Here is a 14,107-nt window from a genome sequence, read left to right on the forward strand (position 1 = left end):
ACAATGTTTTCAACAATTTTTACGACTCGTTATGTGATACGTACTGATTGTCGCAGTTGACCCTCTGTTTAACATTTTGTGTCGTGTTTTTTTTTTTTATTTAAACATAAAAAAGTCAGTAAAGTATGTGTTCGTTTGATGAAAGAAAAATAAATTTCATACGAGCCATCTGGCACCCCCGGTCCGATCCTCCAATTTCAATCTTGATTAATGAGAAGTTTTTCTATTTTAAAGTTTACGACCCCATCGTAGGTCCATCGGTTGACTTTTGATTGATAAGCAATCTAGAGCATAGTTAAAATACCATCCCGTTTTCTAATTGTTTCAGCTTCCTATCCGTCGGTAACTATCGCGTTCGGACAAGTCGACTATTTTTTCTCCCTTCCCGTCCAATGGATGCAACAACCACACTGGAACGAGCGACGGAACTGATCAAATGTTGTAAGGTACCACGGTTACACACCAGCATTGAGGAAGGCCCACTAGAACGGGCCACCTTTGAGCACTTCCTGCACGTGCTGGATGGAACGCTTCCACTGGTGTTCGATCTGCTGGCCCAGCACGGTACTTTACTTACCGGTTACGATGCGTACAACGAGGACAATAACGTCGAGTTCAAAGCTGGATTGGCACTTGTGATAGCGGAGCAGTACAGTGGCGATGATGCATCATCGGTTGGAGGGTGCCATGGGGAGGAGTATCGCACCGGCAAGGCGTCATTGCAGAAACGTATCGCACAGTTCTACCAGGGCTACGAACTGGAGCAACTGTTGACTGACAAGGGCAGCGATCGGGTTTGGCATCACTTGTACGACCATTATCGGCGGGTGCTGTCGGTGAATGAGTGGAAATATCATCCGGCCGATGTTAAGGGATTTGTACAGTTGGTGGAGCTTCTGTACGGCCCCTATCCGCTAACAGTAAGCCCACCGGTGCTGACTGATGACGCAGCGGCATACATTCTGTCGGTGGGCATTACGTTGGTGGAGTTTTTCGAGCCCACCTATCAGCTGATGGGATTGCGATTATTTTGCGTGTTGTTGGGACCAAGGCATCGACCCGTGATGCGCCGGACAAACGTTCACCGTGTGGTGTACAGCAATGCGAAGAAGCTGACCAACAAATGTGATCAGGAACTGTTTCTGGAAGCTCTGTGGAAATGCATTTATCTGTACGTGGAGTTGGAGGAAGTGGATAGGCAAGATTTTACACAGGTATGTTGTATTTCTGTAAGGTCATTCAGGACTTTTCTGCCATAACATACGGATTTTTTATTTTTGCAGTGGAACACCGTCGATGACATTATGGACGTTTTATTAAATGGGCTCACGTTCCAAACGAAACTAAGCATGTCCAGCATCTATTTGCTGTACCTGCTGAAGCTGCTCGCTCTAGATCTGCCCAACTACATCATCGATGGGCTCGACGAGATACAATCGATCGACAGAAAGTGTCACCTGTACGAACCGGTTTGCGAGCAGCTCCGGCAGGACTGTCTAGGTGGATTCCACAACCGACGGTACTACCGCTGGCTGCATCAGATCGTTCAACTGCTACCACACGAAGCCGTTAAATGTCAGGGTACTTCGAGGGACAATGGTAGATATTGTCATGTACGTTGAGCCAACAAAAATCGATGGCCACAATATTAATGACTTGTTGCTAATCATGCGGATTGTCTTGCAGGGTGTGAATCTACTCTTCATACTAGTCACGTTCCCGGTGGAATCGGAAGCGCTACGACCAAGCCATTTAGGGATGCAGACGAGTCTGGTCGAGTTTATCAACGTGTTCAAGCAGTATGAGCAGCAACAAAGTTCTCTCGCAGCCAAAAGATCCAGCGCATCGAGTGACTTCGTGTACAACACCAAAGCGCTGGTGTCGGTTAGCAAAACGATGTTGGTTTTTCTCACCTCCCTTGCACCCCATTACTTTCCTGATCATCCTGCCATGGCAACGCTCGGAAAGAAGCTTGCGGACGATTATGCAGACTGTGATTCCATTATGTATAACTGTATGCAGAGTTTGATTGAAAAGTTGCGATAAGAGAGCGTGATTTTGGCATGAGATTTGTTAAGACAATAGCATTCAATTATACACTGTGCACTTCATTTAAAGTGTTGAAAATAATTATTTTCTTATCAGTGCTGGTGATGGAATGTTTGGCTTTAAAATATTAGCTTATGATATTAATAATTTCTTTTTTTTATTCCATAACCGACAGATTCGAAATACAGAACAACTGTGGGACCCGTTAATACAAAATTACCACAGATGATTTCAAAGCTTTCGAGGCGATGGTCGAACAATCGTGTATGACACTTTGTTCGATTCTGGAGATGGGATTTGTTTGTGTATTACAAAATGAAGCTCTATATTAATTTAAGCCAATTTTTTGTTAAATACTCGAAAGTGTAAATAAGCAATATGTCGCACTTTTTTATTCAGAAATTACATCAAAATTGCAACAATAAAATGTCAACTTTTGACTACGTGTATATTTTGACAGCTGAAACAAACAAGCAGAAGAACAAGAAGAAGAAGCAGCATTTGATGTCGTGTTCGGAAACGCCGCAGAACCAGAGAGCAACACAAATCCCAGCATCGGTAGCAAAAATCGTTAAACCAGATTCCGCGTTGAATTTGGTGCTTCTCGTGCAGCCTTGCATCGGTTCGGTGTGAACACTCAGGATCTCAAGAAGCAGGATGGGCATGATGGATAGTTTGGGTTTGAGTGGGCTTGCTGGTGGTGTGCAGCGGATGGACAAGCGACAGGTGAGTTGGTGCCTGCAATAATGCTTGCTGTTGCAACCGAAACGAAACGGCGGCTGAATGCTTACCTCGCCCTCCAAATTGCAGTTCTTGTTCCAAATGCTCAGCTTCGGCATGATCGTTTCGTCGGCATTAATGATCTGGAAGGGGCTGATGGTAGTGACCGGGAGCGAGTCGCCGATTGTTGTCGTGCTGAGCGGTAGCATGGAACCGGCATTCCACCGTGGCGACCTGCTATTCCTAACAAATCAGGATGAACCGGTGCGCGTTGGCGAGATTGTGGTATTCAAGATCGAGGGCCGTGACATACCGATCGTTCATCGGGTGATTAAGCTGCATGAAAAGTATGTATGCATTCGACCCGTTAACGGAGTGTGTATCTAACAATCCTCTGTCCTTTGCAGGAGCAACGGCACGGTGAAATTCCTCACAAAGGGAGACAACAACTCCGTAGACGATCGGGGCTTGTACGCACCGGGACAGCTATGGCTCACGAAGAAAGACATCGTTGGAAGAGCAAGAGGCTTCCTGCCGTACGTGGGGATGATTACGATCTACATGAACGAGTATCCGAAGCTCAAATATGGTATTCTGGGACTGCTAGCGTTATATGTGCTTGTGCATAGAGAATAAGACATCTACGGCGGCACCTTTACTTCCTTTCGGTCCGATTGTGAGCGCCGGTGACGGATTGGGATGCGTTCGATTCTCTTGATAATGCATTATGTTGTGTTAAATTGTTCCCCAGTTCTACGGATGCGCTCACACATGGGTATCGATTTAATTCCAGGTGTGTGCATGTGTAAGAAAACTGTTCATGCAACTCAGTTTGGTATCTCGCACGAAAAAAGGAAAATATAGGGTGGTAAATAAAATAAATTAACATAAAAAACACTTAAAACATAATGTTTTTAAGATCCCGGTCAGTAATTAGTTTAAATACCCATCAAAAGAGGGCGCTGCTACCGATAGCGGGAAAATTTCGCGTTGCATGTTACTCGTACTTCTGTTCATAGGTAGCGCAAAGAAAGAAATAAAATTTTCATTCCAAAATTGGCTTTATTATCAAAAAAGAAATAAACAAATTATCATTCCAATTAGTACATTGTTTTGTAGCAAAATTATTTTCTCCCTCTGTTGAGTAAAATATTGTTATATTATTTGTACGGGAACGCGCAAGTAAATTTTGCACCAAAATTTGATATCGAGTAACAGGAGAACATACTAGTTCAGGAGGTAGCATTTTGGTGAAAAACATAGAATTTTGCTCAGTTTGTCGAAAAACACCGCCTGGTCGCTTGGCGCATTACATACTCGTGAGGCGCAGAAAATTATAGCTAGCTAAATTTTTGTAACGCGGATTATAGCACATATTCGTAACGCTTTAAGTTGGATTACATATATTTAGGATCAAAATTTGAATTTAAAGCAAGATAAATGAGTAAGTTATTGTCGATTTTCCACGGGAATGCTTGGGTTTTTCCGCCATAACTGGGCGGGTGATGAAGGGATCGGGTTGAGGTGTTCAGCAAAATGATGCGCGGTCCAAAGATGCATCTAACGGTATGCGGTACGTTCCATTCAGACCAGGAATGACGGAGTTATCGTCGGTTTTCCACAGGGCTGTTTTGGTTTCTCGGCAATGACTGGGCGGAGAGTGGAGAGATCGAGTTGAGGTGTTCAGCAAAATGATGCGCGGTCTAAAGATACATCAAACGGTATGCCGGACGCCAGGATTGGATCGAAACTGAGCGAGTTATCACCGATTTTCCACGGGACTGTTTTGGTTTTTTGGCCATAACTGGGCGGGGGTGGAAGGATTGAGTTGAGGTGTTCAGCAAAATGATGCGCGGTTTAGAGACGCATCAAACGATATGCCGGACGCCAGGATTGGATCGAAACTGAACGAGTTATCACCGATTTTCCACGGGACTGTTTTGTTTTTTCCACCATAACTGGGCGGGGGGTGGAGGGATTGAGTTGAGTTGTTCAGCAAAATGATGCGCGGTCTAAAGACGCATCAAACAGTATGCCGGACGCCCAGATTGGATCGAAACTGAGCGAGTTATCACCGATTTTCCACGGGACTGTTTTGGTTTTTTCACAATAACTGGCCGAGGGGGTGGTGGGATCGGGTTGGGGTGTTCTACAAAAAGTTGCGCAGTCCAAAGACTCAGCTAACGGTACGCGGAACATCCCGATCGGTCAAGGAATGGCCGAGTTAACATCGATTTTCCACGGGAATGTTTTGGTTTTTCCGCAATAACTGGGCGGGAGGTGGTGGGATCGGGTTGAAGTGTTCTACAAAAAAATGGCGCGATCCACAGACTCAGCTAACGGTACGCGAAACATCCCGATCGGGCAAGGAATGGCCGAGTTATCATCGATTTTCCACGGGAATGCTGCTCTCGGAATTTTCCGGAAGTTGTTGGAAAATCTCCCTGATTCCCCTTCGATATTGAAAATCACGTTGAGGAGATCTTTTAAAAAGATTTTTAAGGAAAGAAACAAAAATGGGACGAAATTACTTAAAATTGAAGAAAAAGTTTAAATTGGGCCGGAAAATATTTGTCTTGTCGGAAAAAAAATATTTTTCAATCCGTTTTGAAATCTTCCATTAGCTACCTCTTCGGAATCATGCTCTCCTGTTACTCCTGGTTGAATTTTGCCGCATCGAAATTGGCCAGATTTCGGCCGAAAATTTGCCACTGGCAGCGACTGGTAGTAACAGGAGAGCATGCATTCGAGGAGGTAGCTCGGGCCGATCGAAAAATCGAAAATCCAATCTTAAAATCCAAAGTCAATTTTAAAGTTGATTTCCAAATTAAAAGTTCCAACGCAACATTAAAACTGACTTTGGATTTTAAGAATGGATTTTCGATTTTTCGATCGGCCCGAGCTACCTCCACGAAAGCATGCTCTCCTGTTACTACCAGTCGCTGCCAGTGGCAAATTTTCTGCCAGAATCGGGCCAATTTCGATGCGGCAAAATCCGACCAGGAGTAACAGGAGAGCATGAATCCGAGGAGGTAGCAAATGGAAGATTTAAAAACGGATTGGAAAATATTTTTTTTCCGACAAGACAAATATTTTCCGGTCCAATTTAAACTTTCTCTTCAGTTTTAAGTAATTTCCTCTTATTTTTGTAACTTTCCTTAAAAATCTTTTAAAAAGACCCCCACAACGTGTTTTTTTATATTAAAGGGAATTAAAGGGGGATTTTCCAATAACTTCCGGAAAATTCCGAGAGCAGCATTTCCGTGGAAAACCGATGATAACTCCGTCATTCCTAGTCCAAATGGAACGTACCGCATACTGTTAGATGCATCTTTGGACCGCGCATCATTTTGCTGAACACCTCAACTCAATCCCTCCACCCCCCGCCCAGTTATGGCGGAAAAACCAAAACAGTCCCGTGGAAAATCGGTGATAACTCGCTCAGTTTCGATCCAATCCTGGCGTCCGGCATACCGTTAGATGCATCTTTGGACCGCGCATCATTTTGCTCAACACCTCAACTCAATCCCACCACTCCTCGCCCAGTTATGGCGGAAAAACCAAAACAGTCCCGTGGAAAATCGATGATAACTCGCTCATTCATGGTTTGACCAACGCGTTAAGCATACCGTCTTGAGGCCGCGCACCTTTTCGTGGATCACCTCAACCCTATCCCTCCACCCTTTGCCCTGGTATTGCGGAAAAACCAAAGCATTCCCGTGGAAAATCGGTGATAACTCGCTCATTTATGGTCCGATCACCTCTTTTAGCATACCGTTAGATGCATCTTGAGGCCGCGCACATTTCCGTGGAACACCTAAATCCTATCCCTCCATCCCCCGCCCAGTTATTACGGAAAAACTAAAACATTCCCATGGAAAATCGGTGATAACTCGCTCATTTGTGATCAGATGGAAGCGTTCAGCATACCGTAGGATGCGGCTTTGGGTCACGCATCTTTTTGTGGAACATCCTATCCCGATTCCTCCACTCTCCGCCCAGTTATACCGAGGAAAAGAGATTAAACAGTTGATACAGTAGATTATATTTACAAACCTTTTGTCATCATGCAGGTCGTCGAACATTGGATAAAATCCGGGTCCAGGTATGTCTCTTTTGTATATTTTTGTTTTTGTTTTAATTTGTTTGTTTTATTTCGCTTCAATTTTCTCGTACGCTCGCTTAACTTCTCTGTTACGCACATTGCGTTTTGTTAGTGATGTCGTTCTCTTGCTATTTACCTTAAGCCTATGAGTTTCTATAAGATTAGAATCACATTTATCTTATATGTTTAGTTTCTTATTAGTTTTACTCTGTCTCTCTTCCTTCTGTTTTCTTCTTCTCTTACAGCGATTATCCATTCTCCATACGTTTACAAACGCTAGTAATATTTATTTCTCGCCTGTGGTTGTGTGTGTGGATGTATTTTTCTTTTCTTGTGGGAAAGGGCAATGCGTTAACGGGAGTTGGACGGGAGACCGTGGTGACAAACCACCATTTTTTCTCCACAGTTCGCACAGTTAATTGGTTTTACACACAGAAAGCGATGATCGTCTTACATACACCTAACACGGATCCCTTCCTCCACCATCAGCGGGACCCATCGGCGCACTTATATTTACAAATTGCTCTCATATAACCCGTTCGTGGTCAATATCCGGCCTAGCATGGCGGGAAGTGTAGCCCCCTCGCCCCCTTGGGTAATGCAATATGGCGACACTAGCTAATCGGAATGATGGTGCTCATGACGATTGTTTGCTTGCTCACTAACTGCTTGTTGTGTTGTTTGTATTGTTTCTTCTTTTATAATAACGCATCTGAATGATGTTTTGGTGTTTGCAAACGAACAACTACACATATGAGTTTTGTTGGGGGTTTTTGAACGTTGATCGATGGTTTTTTTTTTTTTGGCCGGCTAAATTCTACTCGTTAGCGGTTTTGTCATTCGTGCGCGATAGCCGAATGGCAAAACAAAATGGAGCCCAAAAAATAGAGGACAGTGCGCGCCACATTCTTCCAAAATACACGGCCACAAACTCGGTTTCGCAAAATTGTTCTAGTGATATGATCGTACAGGTGACGGTTAGCTTGGTCAAAAAGGGGTTGGAAGGGAATAGAGATTGGCGGAGGGGAATAGAGCACGGGGGAATGTTGATTAAAAAGTGGAGCGTTTTATCGTGGTTTTTCCATCCAATCAGCCTTTGCAGAATAGAACAGCCTCGTAGAACTATTACATTATTGGCGGTAAACCCATTAAAAAGTACAATCAAAACCCATAAACACACATTACATTCAAGGCGTAATAGGAGGCATGTGTTTGTGTGTGGTATGTGTGTGTGTGTGTGTGCGATTGTGTCCCTCGCACCTACCATATATCTGATAAAAGCCGATCCTCTTCACGTAGCGTCGTAACAACATTGAGTAGCGTTGTGTTTGCAGTTTTTTTCTGTTTTTGTGAATGTTCTTTCGCTTTTCGTTCGGCGAAGTATTTCTGCTTCTAATTGGCACGGATTACAAACATAAAAAAAAAAACTTTAAACCCCGTTGTGTGAGTAATAAAATTCGTCAGTCACATGTCCCGAAGGATACACACACTCCTACTGACCTTTAGGTTTTTTTGTTTTTGTTGTTGCTTTGTTCTACTGCATGACGCTCTTCGCTTTCTTCATGGACAACGATGGTGAGAAACTGTGCTATTGCTCGTTTTGATTTGTAAAATGTGTGTTTTGATTCGGAGCTTTCATAAAACACCAGGCGTCTCCATCACGTTGCGTGTACTGTGGTGTGCTTGCTTTGTCGAGCAGTTTTCGAGCAGCGTTCGTGTAAGTATAAATAGTTTCTATTCACAGCTCAAAAACGCATATTGATTGTTGGTGGATGCAGATGAAAAAATGGAACTAGCCGTTGAAGAGTTTAAAAATAGAGTGAATTAATTGAAGCCATAGGGAACACAGCTTCATCACCATCATTGGTCGTACACAGAGCGCTTTGACTCGTCATCGCCTACTAATACTCTTTACCTTTTCTACTACTCATATCACTTTTCTCTCCTATTCTCTGTCCCTCTCTCTTTATTTCTGTTTTGCTCGCGCTCGCCATCCATTTTGGAAAACTTTGTTATCTATCACTGACCAGATTCTCCACGTCCGAAACCATCACTTCCAGATCGGATGGAAGCGGTTCGTCAAGTGGCCGTCGGATGCCACCACCACCACCACCACCTCCACCTGGTACCGTTGGCCACTCGAACGGTCGTTGAGCTTTTGGATCATCCGCACACGTGGCCGTATGGGGTCGACCGTGCGCATGATGCGTAGCATGCTGCTGATGACCCGCACCGTTCGATTTCACGTTCAGCGATGTTTGGCGTGCTAGAACCGGTCCACCAGCCTGCTGCGTTTGGCTGGCAATCATCGACGGTTGTACCGCTTTACTCGAAGTTCCTACACTGCTACGCCTCTGATGTTGACTTTGATGATGATGCTGTTGATGATGATGATGATGCGAATGGTGCCCGTGTCCATAGCTACCGTTACTACTAGAGTTTGCAGAATTATTGCTACCAAGCGTACCATTCCCGCTGCCAGCATGACGTCCCGATGCACCGGTCGGTCCATTTGAAGCCGATCGGGACAGTTTCGTTGGTTGTGTGATACTATTTCTTCGACTACCGCCAGCCGAATCTGGCAACATCTGGCTGGACGAACCGTGCCGTTTGAGGGAATGTAAGTTAGACGCCGAACCGGACTGATGTCGGCTAAGGTTAGTTGTGCTCGAACGTTTCTTATCGGCGAAGCTGTTCCGCTTCCCACTGTGGCTAGGTTTGGCCAGATTTGTCGTACTGGAACGGATTAAACACTCCGTACTGTCACCACCGAACGCACGGAACGCACTAGACGAACTGTTATGCACACTGGACCGGCGCTGTCGATCACGTCCACCACTGTTGCTATGGTGAGCGCTGGCATGTGCCCCACTGGACACTAGATTGGACGTGCTGCCACGCTGTGGATCTAGCCGCGATCCACCAACACCACCAAACGGTTGGGTGGAACTCTTGGCCAGTGGGTTCTGCAACCGTGTCCCACTTGCGCTCCGACTGATCCGGAACGTGGCCGTGTTGATCGATGGCACATTGGGCTGTTGTTGGGATACCGAGTCCGACTCGTCACCATGCCCGAACGTGACGTTCTCGTACGTGTGGGACCCATCATCGCCCGCGGTTTGATCTTCCTCACTCGGAAGACCATTCCGTGGATTGAGCGTTTCGTAGTTCGGTTCCGACTGGTTTGGATGGCCGATAATTGGAATTTTCTCCTCCGCTACTGGTACCGCTTGACGAACGAGAATTGCCGACCGTTTGCGGGGTGGCGCATTTTGCTCCTCTCCACCGGCCACCGTAACACCACCCGGACCGACCCGTTTCCGGTCGGTAAGCGGACGAGTTTTGCGCTTCCCACCAGCTGCTCCTGGCACAATGTGCGTCTTTACGCCCGACACTGCCGATGGATCCGTTTTCGAGAGTTTCAAGCTAAACTTGAACGGAGGCTTGTAGACTACCTGAAGCCGTACCTTCTCGTTCAGATTGCCCACGGACTTGGTTTTCACGCGGGTTTTCTTCGGGGACCGGGTGGCTGCTGCTGTTGCTGCTGCCGCCATCGGTGTTGCACCCGTCTGCTGACCACCACCTTGCGTTAGGTGGTCCGGTGTGGATTGACTCTTGCTGAGGATGTTCGTGACGGCCGATCCATGCTCGTACCCGGACGGCTGGCTGGCTACGATCGGTGACTCCAGCAGCCAGCGATGCACCTTCCCGAACGTATTACTGTGACTGTGCGCATCAGACGCATTGCGGCTCGAGTAATCGATCACCTCTTTATGCTTGGATTTGGGCTTTTTGTGTTTCTTCAGCTGCTGCTTCACCGTCGTCGGTTCCTTGACGGGCGATTCGTCGGACGGTCCACCACCACCCGTCGTCGTCGAACGCTTTTTCTTCTTCCTGAGCAATTTTTTCGGACTATCGGAAGCGCCGGCGGAAGCGGTGGTGGTGGTGGTCGTAGTACGCCCGACGTGCCGTTTCACTTGCTTAATGACTATGGTGGCTGGATTGGCGCCACCGGTCGGGACCGGTGGACCGCCCGTGCCGGATGCTTGCTGGCGCTGCTGCAGCTCCTTCGAGGTGGACGGTAGCACGGCGGTGGTGGTTGTGGTCGCTCCGTTCACTGTTGTTAGCAGCTGCTTTGGCACTAGTGCGGTCGCGGTGGTCGGTGCCACTGCCGGCGTTCCCTTCGTGGCCTTGCTGCTGGTGGCCGAGGGTTTCGTTCGTTCGCCGCGAACCTTCTTTTTGAGCGGCACTTTCGTGCGAACGGCCGTGTGCACTATGACACCGTTGTTGTCCTCCGGCAGCCGGACCGTTTCCGTCGTGGCGCTGTGTATGATGGTGACCGTTTTCAGCTTTAGATTGGTACGCTTGCCCAGCAACTTCGCGCTCAGAACCTGTGGGATAAGAGGGAAGGGTTCAGTCAGTAAGCGATCAGATAGTACGATTTTAGGTTTTTCGATTGCCATTAAAAATAAACTAGGTGTAGAGGGTATTTAGCTTGTAGTAATACGGAGCAACGAAGAACTACCAAACGAGTGGAAATTGGGTGTCATACAGTCAGAGTACATAAAGGGTGATAGGCTGAATTCTGCCAGCAAGATCCTGTTCCGAATACTCTTCTGCGGACTTGTACACCTTGCTAAAGATTTCGTTCGAAGCTGTCAAGCTGTTAGAGTTAAATCGACCATCGACCAGATCTTCTCGGAATCCCGAGAGCCGTTTATTAACTTCAAGGCTAGTCGACCATGCTGTCGAAATCGTTCGAATCTCACCGGGTCTAAGGCAAGGTTTGAGTTTCCAGCAAACGGATTGACAACCTAACTATTTCATCACGACGTGTTAAACCCTGAGCAGGCTAAGAAGAAGAACAATCACAATTCACAATTCTGATCAGTAAGGATGTTTGTTATTAAGAACTAGTATGACTATGGCCAAGTTTTTCGTTGGTAGGTAAAGCTCCCAACGTATGAGGAAGATTTGAGTAAATCTTCGGACGTAGCCGCTTCAAATTGAATAATTATGCAGTAAAATGTTGTCTGCAGTGTTGTGAACGGGGATAGCGCAGTCCTTTTTTTAGTACATACATTAACAAAAAGTAAATGCTAGTTCCGAGCGTTTGTATGTTTTTCTACAAAAATAAACTAGCAATATAGAAGAATAGGGCCTACGTTTGAGAAAATCCGCCTTAATAGGAGCCAAAAGTTTCAAGTTTCAACAGCAAACCCTAGCGTCAAAAAACAGCAAACAAACGCTACATTGTTTCTCACAATATTGCTCAACATCCAGCGGAATGTCCTTCCAGTGGCGCACGTTTCGACGAACTTTCTGCCCATCATCGCATTTGTTGTTCGGCCCCCAGTCAGAATCAAAGAAAGTGTTAAAGTTTCGCATTTTTTTTCCTCCATCTACCCAGCTAACACTTACCAACAGCACCAGCACGGCGGTCACGATCAACGCGACGGTGTACCAATTGCTGAGAATCCACTTCTTGAAGCTGGCGATGCTCTCCTCCGACAGGAGCAACTTGCGCAACGTAGCCAACGGTCCGGACGGATCCACTTCGCGACACTTTTGCGCCACATCACAGTATCCGTTGTAGTCGTTGCAGGGTGTGCCGGGTTTCGCGTACATGTCCGGCACATCGTACGGTGGTTCGTTCCAGTCGAACGAGCTGAGGCACGGTTTGTCTTCGCCCGGTTGCTTGCAGCACAGCTCGCACGCCTTGATGGCCGGATCCGTCGGTCCTACCGCACACTGGCAGCTTTCCAGCCCGTACGCCAAACAGATCGATCCGGTACATTCGCCCATGTAGCACACGTACTCCTTGTTGCAGATCGTTTTGTTCGGTTTGTTGATGGACGGTGGACAGACGGGCATCTGGCCATCGCAGTACGCCGGATCTCGACATCCGTTATCGTCCCGACATTTGTCACCGAGCTTAAGCGTACACTCGAGCGTACAGCACGGTCCCTGCGATGGACTACATTGTGCCCTGTGGTAATGGCAGACGAGTCGAGAATTAGTTTCCAACGGCGCGCAACAACAACACAACGCGATACTTACTTCGGTGTCAGCGTGCAAGGTTTCTGATCAAAGCGTGGATGGCGTGACATCGGATAGCAACAAGAATCTTTGCAGTCCTCCTCCCAACCACAGTCACACTGCTCTCCCGGTTCGACCACCCCATTGCCACAGATTGCTTCCTGTGGTTCTGTGTTCGCGTCGCATTGGATTGTGGTATGAAATTTAACCAAACAATGGATCATTACAATGGCATCGAGGCGCACTTTCGTCACAACTTCATTTCTGTTTTACACTGCCCAAGAAACTTACCGGTAAAACAACCCTTGGCACTACGAGCCTTCGCATTCAACACCGGTTCGATGGCTTTCAGCGAGCAGGGACTGAAGCGATTGTTGTTTCGCTTGTCGCCGGACGTCGCGCGTGCAAACATGATGAAGTTACCGTCCTCTCCGCCGGGCGTACACTGTTCCGGATCGTGCTGTGAAGAAGAAAAAGGCGGAAACATAAGCGCGATTAGTGAGGACGATATAAAAACCTAACCGGTAGCACCCATTACGGTCCACCCGGTACCGGCAGGCACACCACCAGAGCTCGGTGAAATATGGCAATTTCGTTCTTAATGGCTGCAATTACGTGGAAGGCCAGAAGGAAATTAATCAACCACAATTATGTGCAGCTCGATGGTTTGCCAAGCGGGCGATCCCAACTGAACGAGCGAGGAAATTCGCAACGAGTCCGCAGCAGCTCTGTGCAACGGAATGCAGTTTTAATTGTGATTGGCTTCGTGCACATTGTTATTGTTGGTGGAAATTGAATAAGAAATTGGTTTATTAATTCTTGTAATTTTTACTGCCTGCTCGGAGCATGGAGTACTGATGAAGTGGATCCTTATTTTGTTACTAGCAGTTGTTCAACATTACAAGAGCAAAGAAGCGGAGGCATTTAATAGGAAATCGTTTGAGAAAGATTATATACCACAAATAAAACACATATTAAAATTTTCTTGTGGAAAGATATGTTTTAAGGGAATTGTTCTTTGTGTAATATTTTCTTATGACATTGAATTGTTGAACAAATGATATCCAACAACAGTATTGTCGCAGTAGGCAAGAAAAAGAAGTTCTGACCAATTGCCCGGTGCAGCACGGTACGCAATGACGGCGAAACGTTTTTTTTACAAGCTAAATTTAGAACAATAAACAACAATCTAAG

The 14,107-nt window shown here is 46.4% G+C and overlaps 4 protein-coding genes across 6 annotated transcripts in view; 2 read left to right on the forward strand and 2 right to left on the reverse strand.

Annotated features, from left to right (window-relative positions):
- The window catches only part of LOC126559185 (signal peptidase complex catalytic subunit SEC11A), a 368,048-nt gene extending 364,616 nt beyond the window's left edge, over positions 1 to 3,432 (forward strand). For all 3 annotated transcript variants that reach the window (XM_050215304.1, XM_050215305.1, XM_050215306.1), the window contains exons 2-4: positions 2,706 to 2,775; positions 2,860 to 3,116; positions 3,177 to 3,432. In XM_050215304.1, the coding sequence (XP_050071261.1) occupies positions 2,707 to 2,775; positions 2,860 to 3,116; positions 3,177 to 3,405 (555 nt within the window). In that variant the 5' untranslated portion in view covers position 2,706 and the 3' untranslated portion in view covers positions 3,406 to 3,432. The remainder of the gene's footprint in view (positions 1 to 2,705; positions 2,776 to 2,859; positions 3,117 to 3,176) is intronic.
- LOC126557816 (uncharacterized) lies at positions 392 to 2,050 on the forward strand. The gene is made up of 3 exons (XM_050213712.1): positions 392 to 1,214; positions 1,284 to 1,613; positions 1,687 to 2,050. Exons 1-3 carry the CDS (start codon positions 393 to 395, stop codon positions 2,044 to 2,046), a joined length of 1,512 nt encoding a protein of 503 aa, XP_050069669.1. The 5' UTR covers position 392; the 3' UTR covers positions 2,047 to 2,050.
- A 5,446-nt stretch (positions 3,433 to 8,878) lies between the features above and the next one.
- Positions 8,879 to 14,107, reverse strand: part of LOC126556645 (uncharacterized) — a 142,382-nt gene continuing 137,153 nt past the window's right edge. Inside the window, exons 9-12 of the mRNA XM_050212033.1 lie at positions 13,205 to 13,373; positions 12,935 to 13,082; positions 12,296 to 12,863; positions 8,879 to 11,265 (exon numbers count right to left, since the gene is read on the reverse strand). Of these exons, the coding sequence (XP_050067990.1) occupies positions 8,887 to 11,265; positions 12,296 to 12,863; positions 12,935 to 13,082; positions 13,205 to 13,373 (3,264 nt within the window). The 3' untranslated portion in view covers positions 8,879 to 8,886. The remainder of the gene's footprint in view (positions 11,266 to 12,295; positions 12,864 to 12,934; positions 13,083 to 13,204; positions 13,374 to 14,107) is intronic.
- Positions 13,025 to 14,107, reverse strand: part of LOC126558780 (transcription initiation factor TFIID subunit 9) — a 406,967-nt gene continuing 405,884 nt past the window's right edge. The window contains exon 4 of the mRNA XM_050214847.1: positions 13,025 to 13,035. The gene's annotated coding sequence lies outside the window, so the exon portion shown is untranslated. The remainder of the gene's footprint in view (positions 13,036 to 14,107) is intronic.

This window comes from Anopheles maculipalpis, chromosome 2RL (assembly GCF_943734695.1).
Source record: "Anopheles maculipalpis chromosome 2RL, idAnoMacuDA_375_x, whole genome shotgun sequence".
Lineage (NCBI taxonomy): Eukaryota > Metazoa > Arthropoda > Insecta > Diptera > Culicidae > Anopheles > Anopheles maculipalpis.